Source organism: Sus scrofa, chromosome X, assembly GCF_000003025.6.
Source record: "Sus scrofa isolate TJ Tabasco breed Duroc chromosome X, Sscrofa11.1, whole genome shotgun sequence".
NCBI lineage: Eukaryota > Metazoa > Chordata > Mammalia > Artiodactyla > Suidae > Sus > Sus scrofa.
In genome coordinates this window covers 44,359,122-44,371,337 of record NC_010461.5, presented here as the reverse complement: position 1 = coordinate 44,371,337, position 12,216 = coordinate 44,359,122, and the positions used below count along the sequence as shown (strand labels likewise).

The following is a 12,216-nucleotide window of genomic DNA, read 5'->3' as shown; positions in this document are numbered from 1 at the left end:
AATACCCCCAATACAGTGTTTAGCAGAAGTTGTAAGAGCAGGTATTGTTGCTTTGCTCCCAATTTTTCACTACTAAGTTTGATGTTAGCTGTAGATGCCTATTAACAGGTTGAAGAAATTCCCTTTTATTCATAGTTTGTTGGGAGAGCTTTTAGCAAGAGTAGATGTTGGAAAAAATACTTTTTTTATATCTATTAAGATGGTCATATAGTTTTTCTCTTTTAGTTGAGTGATATGGTGACTTATATTGATTGATTTTTGAAATAAGAATCAGCATAGGGGAGTTCCCATTGTGGCGCAGTGGAAATGGATCTGACTAGTATCCATGAAGACACAGGTTCCATCTCTGGCCTGAGTGAGTCAGGGATCCGGCGTTGCCATAAGATGTAGTGTAGGTCACAGGTGTGGCTCGGATCCTGTGTTGCTGTGGCCATGGTGTCGGCTGGCAGATGTAGCTCTGATTCGATCCCTGGCCTAGGAACTTCCATATACCACAGGGGGGCCCTAAAAAGCAAAAAAAAAAACAAAAAACAAAAAAACAAACAATCAGCCAGATTTGATTTGCTAATATTTTGTTAAGTATTTTTATCTATGTATACCGAGATGTTCTTTTCTATTTTCAGAAAGAGTTTGTGTAGAATTTGTATTATTTTTTCCTTGAATGTTTGGTAGAATTCATCATTGAAGCCATCTTGGCCTAGAATTTTCTTTATGGAAAGATTTTTAATTACGAATTCAATTTCTTTAATAGATGTAGAGTTATTTGGGTTATCTATTTCTTCTTTTTTTTTCATCTTTTGAGTGCTGCACCTGCAGCATATGGAAGCTCCCTGTCTAAGGGTCTAATCAGAGCTGTTGCCACCAACCTGTGCCACAGCCATAGCAATGCAGGATCCGAGCTGCATCTGTGACCTACACCACAGCTCACAACAATGACAGATCCTTTAACCCACTGAATGAGGCCAGGGATCAAACCCGTGTCCTCATGGATACTAGTTGGGTTCATTATCACTGAGCCACAACAGGAACTCTAATCTGTTTCTTCTTGAGTGAGCTTTGGTAGTTTGTCTTTCAAGGATTTTTTTTCCATTTCATTTAAGTTTTCAGATGTATGGGGATAAAGTTGTACATTGAAATGCATCAAGAATTTAAGATGGATTTGTGGATGGATAGAGGAGTGAATATATATGAAATAAAGCAAATATAGTAAAATACTAATTGTAGAATCTAAATGATGGTTGATACATGGGTGTTTGTTGTAAACTCATTCAGCTTTTCTAGGTGTTTGAAAATATTCATAATAAAATGTAGGGGAGAAAAGGAGAGGAAATATTAAATAATGGTTTAAGGGCATTGATGCTCGAAGCAGACTACCTGAGTCTGAATTCCTAAGCTGTCCCATCTAAAAAAAGTGGGGGTAATAATAGTACCTACTTCATAAGTTGCTTGACCTCTCAACCAACAATTAAATGATGCAACGTGTACAAGGCAGTTGGAACAGTGAATGCCAGATTGTAATCGTCTTTTAAGGGTGAGTTATTATCTCTTAGAATAAAAGGAGATTTGGGCTTACCTTGAGAAACTTCTGCTGAAAGAAGAACCTGCAAGTAGACAGTGGAGACAAGGGGCTCAAGCTGAAGGTGAGGGAGAGTTAATCAGATGCTGGCTTCAGAAATGTTAGCCTAGGGCCAGTAACTCCACAAGGGAAGGGGGTGACATTTGTAGGTTATAGCAGTTGGCAGCCGCAATGCAGGTGTGCTTGTACCCATGCTGTGCCTTTCCTTTTGTACTCGATGTGAGGGAACATCGAGTTCCTAATGTCTATTAGAAAAGCTAGTAGGTCTACTTGGACAGTAGGCTCTCAGACACGTGGATAGCTCTCCAGGAGCCATTTCATGGCCATTTCTACCCCTGCTACCTGAACTCATCCTCCCCCTAGACATGAAGAAAAATTACTGCCTGGGTTAAAATACCCCAGGTGAGATGGCTAAGGTGATGGTGGCTGTCTGAAGTAGGGTTGAGATCCTGCTCTTTATGGCCCCTGGAAGACATTGGGGAGCTAATTGGCTCCTGTTTGGTGCTGTTAAGAGAACTGAAGTCAACACACATCTAAATCCCTCATGCTTCAGGCTAGTTTGTTGTGCATATATTATCAAGTTATTTCATTTAACAATTATATGAGATATGTTATAAGAAGATCCCCATTTTATGGCTGACAAAGCTGAGGCTCAGTGAGGTCACACACCTTGCAAGTGATGATGCCAGGATTTGCACAACATAATGAACACTAACATTTGAGTGTCTACTGTGCACCAGGTGCTGTTCTAGTACCATGTATCAACTCATTAGTTTACAAGGCAATCAAGAAATAGGTATTATCATGACCATTATTAAGTACAGTGGCATGGGGAATGAGGTAAAGAGAAATTGGGTAGTTTGCCTGAGGTCACACACGGTGTGGGATTTGAATCCATGTAGTGACTGGCCTCAGAGGCCAAGTTCTTAATTGTGCTGCACTGCCTCTCCATGAGTTGAAAGCAAAGCCCAGGCCCTCTCCAGTATGGCAGGATGCCTTTTAGCAGTATAGCATCCACCAGGGCAACAAATTGCTACCACAGTCAATCCCCGTCTGCAACAAGCCTTGGAGATAACTGCCTCTTTGATTCCAAGGGTGCAGACAATTTACAGGAACCTAAGTGGATCGGGAAAAAAACAAATGTCAGGTGATACTGGGGACTTGAGGAGGAGATTGAGAGCTGGGATGGGACTTTGTTTGGTTTGGCCACTGCTATTTACTGAGCACTTCCCATAGGGCTAGACAGGGCATGGACAGGAAATCCTGGCTCCCACTGTGGCTGCATGGGTAACAGGGTCTTTGAAAGTAGGGACATCTCACAAGGGTGTCAAGGCAGAATGTGAAGTTGAACAAGTGATAGAGGTGCTCTGACATGACAAGGATAGGCAGGGACTGCTCTTGGTCCTGTGAAAGCTGGGAGACCTCAGCTTTTTCATGGCTAATATCATACAGAGCCTCCTATGTGCCAAGCATTCTCTGCACACATCCCATTTCATCCTCACTTCTGGGAACCCATCAAAGCTAGATCACATAGTCCTTATTTGCCAGATAGAAAGCTGAGGTTAAGGTAGGTGGCATAACTACCTTCCAGTAACAGCTAAGTGTCTTAGCCAGAATGACTGACAACCAGGTGACTTAACCCCAAAAGGTAGTTTTGTTTTTGTTTTTGTTTGTTTTTATTTTTGTTTTTACTGAGGCAAAGGTAATAAAACTTGGAATGGGACCAATAACCACATTGGAGAAAGAGGGACTTTGACATCTCAGTGAGATTTAGGGAAAACTGTGCATTCCCTTTAGGCTAAATTCTGAGTCTTATGGGAGAGGGTTTGGAATGCCTAAATCAGGAACAATGTGAAAGGTAAATGTGCATTAGGCTTGGAGCTAGTATAGGAAGGCAGGGACATTTTTGCAAATGGTATATGTGGCTTGGGCTGCAGAGAAAAGAATGCTCGGGCCAACCCCTTAAGGACAAAATGCCCAGGATAAAGAGTTTTTTTCCAGTAATGTCGGGCATGTGGCACCCAGCACACAAGCTCCCCAGAAATGAGCCTGCCTCAGCCCCTGTTGGCAGATCAGGTAGGAGGAGGCAGGGGCCCTGCAATACTTGCATGCCATGCATGTGCTGGCATGCATGCTCTCTAGCATGCCCAGAGCAGGGTTACAGCAGTAGGAACTTTAGGCCCCAAAGCCCCAGTCAAGGGCTGGGGCTTCTAAGAAGATGCTTTCCATGATGGAAGAGGCAAGAGGAACGAGCAGGTTCACCGGGCAGAACAAACAAAAAGACCTCCTTTGCAAGAGCCAGAACAAACAGCAAACATGCTAAACTGGTTCTTAATGTGGTTTGGGAGGGGAGGGAAGAAAGAGAGGGAGACTCAGAGTTTCTAGACCACACTGTCCAGGTCCTTGAGTGCTGTCTTGGTCTCTGCATGTCCCCAGCAACCCAGCAGGACTCTTGACAGAAAGGCAGCCGTCTAGGTGCAGAGTTCTCCAGCCTGCATGGGAGACTAGAAGGAACCAGCTGGACGGGTGGGACCTGGCCCAGGACAGGCTCCTGACCTCTTCACGTTTTTGAAGCCATCTAGATACCTGGTTACTCAGAGCTCCCTAATTTATCAGAATTTTGCTTTGCAGGAATTTCCTGGGGACAAATGGAAACCAATAACAGGAAACAGGAAGACCAGCCAGTCAGGGAGGTAAGTGACTGCTTGGGGAGTTGGGATGAGGCATCTAAGGAAACTGGTAAGGTTTTCTATTTGCTCTGTTTCCTTTGAGGAGCCTGGTCTGGCATCCATACCAAGGGCTTGATGCCATAGATGGAATCCAGCCTGACCCCCGCCCCCCAGGCAGCTATAGGCCAGACTGATCACTAGCACATTTTGAAATACACAGTAGCCAGGAGCATTGTGGGACGTTGTGCCCATCAGCTCAGAAGCCTGAGGCAGGTGCCCAGGCACAAGGACTTGGGAATCAGGCCATGCTGAAACATAGATGGGAAGGCATAAACTATGCTTGTCTTCCCAATGGCCATTGGGCGGTTGGAGAGGTAAGACTATCCAGTTACTGCTATGCCTTTGCCTTGGAGTGTTTCTTGGGTTCTGCCACCTTTCTTTTTATAGGTCCTGTTGAGAGCTTAAGGTCTGCTCATTCCAAGTCCAGGGGCAGATCATGCTAACAATAGGTTAGGATTCCTGACATTTATACAAATGGTATACATGGCTTTGGCCATCGGGGAAAGAGTTGTGTGGACAGAGTAGCCCTTAGGAAAAAAATGCCCAGAGTGGAGAATCTGTTCCCATAATGTAGGGACCATCTCACCTGGCACTCATGCTCCAAAGAGATAGGCCCACCTGCCACAGGTGACCACGAGGAGGAGACAGTTACTTTCTCTATCGTCTCTCCATCAGTGTGATTGGACCTTCTCTCGTGTGAAATTTTTTGATGCATTCTATCAGCCAGTTCTTCTCCAGGACAAATTAGACAATAGGTCCCTCAATTATTACTGATTCTTTTAACTCAGACTCCAGGAATGTAAGAGGAAAGACAACTTTGAGCTGTGCCTCTGTGGGGGCACCTAGGGAGGGGGCACTGGAATAATCGTGGCATTCTTTTGACTCCAAAGTTTGGGACACCTATCAGTTTTCTGGTTGGCAATGAAAGAGAGGAACCCTACATTTCTTGATCATCTACTAAGTGCCATTTACTGGGTTGGATCTTTTTATACCCATAATCTCGTTTATTCTCCACAAAGGTTACTTTTACTTGTGATTTTATAGATGAGGTCCAGAGAGGTTATGTGACTTAGCTGAGCCAGCATTCGGACCTAGTTTGGCCTCAAAGTTCATGCTTTTTCCATTATAACTGCTTCAATAGGGACCCCTAAGTAAATGCTTCAGATGGATCCCTCAGCATCCTGTCTCAGGAATCTAAGGCCTGGGTGGAGATACTATGGGATGCTATGGCTGGTCTTGATTCCCCACTGAGGGCTGACTTGTTCCATGTTCTTGGAGAAAGCCTTTCAATCCAGTGGGTTTACTGAGTTTCCCCTGTTAGACTGAGACTGCTGAGAAAGGAGACCACACCTCGGTCATGGATGTATTCTCTGCGCCTAGCACAGTGCCTGACACAGAGAAGTTGCTCAAGATGTATTGGTCATTTGCTTGCCAAATGAAGAAACAGAGCCTCGTCCAGCATTGACTGAATGAAATGACACAAAAATAATAATGCTAACTAATATTCTTTTTTTTTTGTCTTTTTGCCATTTTTTGGGCCTCTCCCATGGCACATGGAGGTTCCCAGGCTAGGGGTCGAATCAGAGCTGTAGCCACCGGCCTACACCAGAGCCACAGCAACTCGGGATCCGAGCCTCGTCTGCCACCTACACCACAGCTCACTGCAACGCCGGATTCTTACCCTACTGAGTAAGGCCAGGGATTGAACCTGCAACCTCATGGTTCCTAGTTGGATTCGTTAACCACTGAGCCGTGATGGGAACTCCAATGCTAACTAATACTCTTGAGCACAGTAGTCTATTCTAGGCAGCATTCAAAGCACTTTTATCCCCATAACCTTAAGGGGTAGGTACTACTAGTCTCTCCATTTAACCAAGAAAAGAAATTGAAGCACACACAGATAAATTCATTTGCCTGAAGTCCCACAGCTAGGAAGTTGACTAGATCCAGGTAGTCTAGCCTCAGAGACACTGTGCTATACTCTGCTACTTCTCCAAAATGGCTTGCTTACCAATCAGCTAATCAAGTGAGAGGACTTTATTTAGAACCCAGTGCATGTGCTGCCTGTTTCTAGGCAAGCAGGGAAATATTAGAGAAAGAATATCAGGAATGTTCTGCCCATCATGATAGCTGCCCATCCACAGTTTGAGCAAGGAAGACTAACCCACACAGAGCTAAGTAGCAGTAATAATAAATTACCATTTGCAAAACAACCTATGTGCTACTAAGTTACACATATTCTATTTGATCTTCCCCAAAACTCTGTCAGGTAGGTGTTATCAGAACTGGGGCGGTGATTCTCAAAGTGGAGTGTGCATTCAAAACACCTGGTGGCTGGAGTTCCCATTGTAGCTTCGTGGGTTAAGAGCCTGACATGGTATCCATGAAGATGCAGGTTTGATCCCTGGCCTTGTTTAGTGGGTTAAGGATCTGGCCTTGCCACAAGTTGTGGTGTAGGTCACAGATATGGCTCAGAGCCAGCATTGCTGTGGCTGTGGTGTAGGCCTCAGCTGCAGCTCCGATTAGATCCCTAGTCCAGGAACTTCCATATGCTGCAGGTGCAGCTGTAAAAAGAAAAAAAAAAGAAAAGAAAGAAAACCTGATGGGCTTTTAAAAAAACCTCTAGATAGATAGTAGATCCCCATCCCACAGGAAACGTGATTCAGTAGGTGTGGAGTGAGGCTCAAAATATGCATTTCTAACAAGCTTCCCAGGTGATGCTAAGGCCTGGGATCCTGTGGTTCTGGGATCACACTTTGAGAAGCATTGACTCAGATAAAGAATCAGGTTCAGAGGTAACTTACTCAAGGTATCACAGCTACTTAAGGGACAAGCCACGTGTTTTTTTTAAAATAATAATTTACATTTTTTTCCATTATAGCTGTTTTACAGTGTCCTGTCAATTTTCTACTGTACAGCAAGGTGACCCAGTCACACATGCATGTATACATTCTTTTTCTCACATTCATGCTCCATCATAAGTGACTAGATATAGTTCCCAGTACTATACAGCAAGATCTCATGGCTTATCCATTCCAAGGGCAATAGTTTGCATCTATTAACCCCAAATTCCCATCCCATTCCCTCCCCCTTGGTGACCACAGGTCTGTTCTCCATGCCCATGAGTTTCTTTTTTGTGGAAAAGTTCATTTGTGCCATATATTAGATTCCAGATATAAGTGATATCATATGGTATTTGTCTTTCTCTTTCGGACTTACTTCACAAGCCACGTTTTTAACTCAGGCAAGCTGCTCTAAGATGAAAAGTGTCAAATACATGGTTTATACAAGAAAAGCCTGGTGCACAGTAAGAGGCCAAGACACGATAAGTATTATTGTGTCCTGTTGTTCATTGGAGGGTAAGAAAACTGAAGGCAGGGTGTGTTGGAGTATTCTTATTAAGAGTTCTGGCCATGAAGTCAATCTGCCTGGGCTCAGATCCAGGTTCTTCTGTTCTCTGGCTGTGTGAACTTGGCAAGTGGCTTTCTCCCCGCCCCCCCCCCCCCGCTTTTTCACCCCACCTCATTAGTTTCCTTATTTGTGAAATGGGGTAAGAGTACTTACCTTCTGTGACTTTTGTGAGGGTTAATATAGTTAATATACGTAAAGCATTTAGGACAAAATCGGGCACCATAAACCCTCAGTAAATGTCAGTTGTAATAAAGAGGAGGAGGAAGAGACGCAACGGTAACAGCAGAGAAAAAGGGTAAATAGTGAAGTTTTTTTTTTTTTTTTCTTTTTAGGGCCACACCTGTGGCACATGGAAGTTCCCAGGCTAGGGGTCAAATTGGAGCTGCAGCTGCCGGCCTGCACCACAGCCACAGCCACACCAGATCTGCAGCCTACGCTGCAGCATGTGTCAATGCCAGATCCTTAACCCACTGAATGAGGCCAGGGATTGAACCTGCATCCTCATGGACACTATGATGGGTTCTTAACCTGCTGAGCCACGATGGGAACTCCATAAATAGTGAAGTGTTATTCCAGAATAGTTAGGCCTTAGAAGCTAGATGGGATGGTAAACATGGAAGCAATTGAAGGTTATTGATCAGGTAAGTGACATGGTAAATGTGGCACTTTAGACAATTTGACAACATTTGCAGCCTAGATGGGTTCAAAGGAGACCAATTAGGGGCAGTGATCTAGGCATGAAAGAGTGTGGCCCTGGATTGGGAAGGTGGGGGATGCAATAGGAATGGAGTAGAACGGATGGATAAATATGTGAGATATTTTTGGGGAAAATATTTATTGTGAAAGCAATATTACAGGAAATTAAAAACAGAAGAAAGCATCTGTCTTCTTACCACCCTAACACCCTGATTATTTTCATTTCCCTGCCAGCTTTTATCTATAGGTATAGAGATTTTGGGGGTCATGATGATAATAACTACGTAGATGTGATTTTGTGTGTCCTTTTTTCCCCACTAAGCTTTGCTTGGTAAACAGTTTTTCATCTTGCTATAAAAGCTTCCTCAATAGTTATAAATTTTAATGGCTGCATAATATTTCACCAGCTTAATATGCTCTAATTTGCTTAATCATTCTCAAATTGGTGGATAATTAGGTTGGTTCCAATTTCTTGCTACTATAAAGTAACGCTGCTGAAAAATTTTGAGCAGCTATAGCCTTTTTCTCATTTTGAATTATCTCATTAAAAACAATTATCCAGAGTTGGGATTACTAGGTGAAAGAAAACCAACATTCTTATTGTTCTTGATAGATTTCACCAAACTGCTTTCCCTGGAGGTGTTTTATTCTGCCATTAGCAATATATGAGAATACCCGTTTCCCCTAAAATTTGCCATCATGGGGAATTTTCTTTTTCTAATGCAATAGGTGTAAATGGTGCCTGTTATAATTTTAATTTGCTTACTTTGATTATTCTGGTTTGAACATTTTTCATGTATTTATTTAATATTTGCATTGCTTCTTATGTGAATTGTTGGCTCTGATTATTTGCTCAAAAATGCATATCAACTCTTGAGAGAAAAGTAGAGAGAACTTGGTGATGGGAACCTGAGAAAGAAAGGCATTAAACCCCAAATAATTCTGAGTCCCAGTGACCTGGAGAAAATTAGTGACATAATGGGGGCAGGTGAGAAGGGAACCAAATGGTTTGGAGGAAATGATAAGTTTAAGTTGTTATCTGTTGAATTTAAAGTTAGTGAGGAGTTCCTGCTGTAGTGCGGTGGGTTAAGAATCTGACTGCAGCAGCTCGGGTTGCTACAGAGACACAGGTTCGATCCTGGCCTGGTGCAGTAAGTTAAAGGATCTGGTGTTGCTACAGCTGTGGTTCAGATTCGACCCCTGGCCTGGCAACTTCCATATGATGTGGATGTGGCTATTAAAAAAGTGAGGGAGACAAGGGGATACTGTTGAGGAGGCTTGTCGATTTCCCAGCCAGAGGGGGATAGGCTGAAGAAGATTGGAGTGGCAAGCATCTTAGAGTAGTAAGAAGAAGAAGGAGGCCAGTGTACCATCACAGAAGATAAGAAGAGGACTGCTACTGGCTTTGACAATTTGGACTCCCAAGTGGCCTTTAAGAAAGCAGACTTAGTATAAGTGGTGGGCAAAGAAAGTAGACGGCATAATGGTCTGTAAAGAGGGTGCATAGAGGAGAAAGGTACACAGTCCTACACATCCTAAATTCACCTGTTTTAAGTGTAAAAGTCAGTGAGTTTTGGTAAATTTACAGGTTACGCCATCATCACCATGTTACAATTTTGTAACACGTCCATCTCCCTAAAAAGATTCCTTTTGCCCATTCGCCGTCACTCTCCATTCCCAACCTCAACCTCAAGCAACCGCTAATCTACTTTCTGTCCCTATGGATCTGCCTATTCTATCCGTTTCTTATAAGGATACAATAAGTGGGCTTTTGTGTCTAGCATCTTCCACTTAGCATGCTGTAGCAGTTCATCTGTGTTATAGCATGTATCAGTAATTCATTCCCTATCTTTTGTAAAATAATATTCTATTGGATAGTCGTACCAAATTTTACTTATCCATTCATCCATTAATGGACAATTGTGTTGTTTCCCCTTTTTAGCTACTGTGGATAATACCGCTATGACGATGCACATACAAATTTCTATGCAGACCTATGTTTTCAGTTTTCTTGGGTATATACGTAGGAGTGGAATTTGGGGGCCGTATAGTAACTCTGTTAACTTTCTGAGGAATTGCCTGTTTCCCAAAGTAGCTGTCCCATTTTACACTTCCACCTTCAAAGCAGGAGGGTTTTGATTTCTTTTTGTTAATTTTGACATAATGACTATGTGTTACTGTGTGATTTGGAAAATATTTCAAAAGGAGAATGCTTGAAAAGACATTTATTTTAAAATGTTTAAAAAGAAGCCAGGAAAAGGAAGGAGAGACGTGGGGTGGTAGTTAGAGGGGGAGATGGAGTTTAAGGTATTGGGTCTTGAAATGTAGCCCTAGGACCAGGAACTTCAGTATCACCTAAGAACTGAGGTAGAAATGCAAATGACTGGACCCCACCCAGACCTCTTGCATCAGAAATTGGGACTCAGCCCAGAGATCTGTGTTTTAAGAAGGCCTCCAGGCAATTCTGATGCAAGCTAAATATGAGAGCCACTGGTTCAAGCGATGGTTTGATCAGGATCTGGGAAACCGGTTTAAGTTTAAAAACAGAAAGGAGAGGTCAACAGAAAGGGAAAGAATATTGATGCTGAATATAGAGGAGGCAGATCACAGAATATGATCTCAAGGAAGATGAGAAGGCTTAGGAAAGGTCAAGGGCAGAGATGACATTTAAAGAGGAGAAATCCTGATGGGGTTTCCGCTTACCTTCCCCCCACTACGCGGAGATTTCTAACATTTCTTCTGTCATTTCTGTCACAAGTGGAATGATGGGTGTAGGTGGGAAAATCAAATGTATATTCTTGAGCCACACTCTGCCTGGAAGCCTGCAACGAATTTTAATTCCAGGTAGTTACACTCTTGGTTGTCTCCCTCCACTGTTATTTGGTTTGCGTGCAGAGAATGCAAACACATTTTAATATTAGCAGGAGGGAAAAAAAAAATCGGTGAGTAGATCTGCTGGGAGGAAAAAACTACGTAAGTGTGAAGTCTTTAAAAGCCCAAAGAAATTATTTTCTGGATTATCTCTTTTGGTTTTCTGTACTTATGATTGCCTCCTGTGATCCTTTCCATTTTTCTGCTTTGCACAGACCTTTAGAATATGTAGGGTGTTTTTATATACATGGCCCCAGTTAATAATCCTCACAGCAACTCTGTGCAGTTAAGCCTTATTTTTCCCACTTGACTGATAAAGAAGTTGAGATTCAGGAAAGGTGTTATTATACTATTATTAACAACGACAATGACAAAAGATACAGTGGCTAACATTTATTGTTTATTGTGTCAGGCACTGCTTTTAGCATTTCACATGCATTATTTTATTTACTGCTAATCATGACCCCATGAGATCGTTACCATTTATTGAAGCAATTTTACAGATGAAGAAACTTACAGATAAAATCACTTGCCCAAGGTCAAACAAGCATCTGACTCCAGAGCCCATTACTTCTGGAATTATACAGCAAGTACATGACAAAACCAGACTACTACTGAGGTTTTTCACTTCTCAGCCTAAGGCTCTCTTCCTTCTCTTTATCATATCACATCATGAGCAGAGTGTGGATGATGTACACATTTCCTACTTTCAAATTGAGTGAGAGAAAATGGATAATTCAGAGTTGAATCTCATTTAACTAGAAAGAAATACACTTTCCAGGAAGGCTTTACCAGCTAAGAAGAATGCTACCTTCAGAGGCATGGAAGGATTTGTCAAAGAGCGTGACAAAGGGAATTAAAATACTTGGGCATTAATTTAATCCCAGGCACACAAAACTTATTCAAGGAAAATTATGAAAGTCTAATGGGAGA

General features: G+C 42.6%; 1 protein-coding gene across 8 annotated transcripts in view; it reads left to right on the top strand.

The window, feature by feature from the left end:
* The window catches only part of SHROOM4 (shroom family member 4), a 242,014-nt gene that overhangs the window by 172,632 nt on the left and 57,166 nt on the right, over positions 1–12,216 (top strand). For all 8 annotated transcript variants that reach the window (XR_002340849.1, XR_002340847.1, XR_002340848.1 and 5 more), the window contains one exon: positions 4,208–4,269. Coding sequence is in view for 5 of the 8 variants with exons in the window: in XM_021080598.1 (XP_020936257.1) it covers positions 4,208–4,269 (62 nt within the window). In the remaining 3 variants the exon portion in view is untranslated. The remainder of the gene's footprint in view (positions 1–4,207; positions 4,270–12,216) is intronic.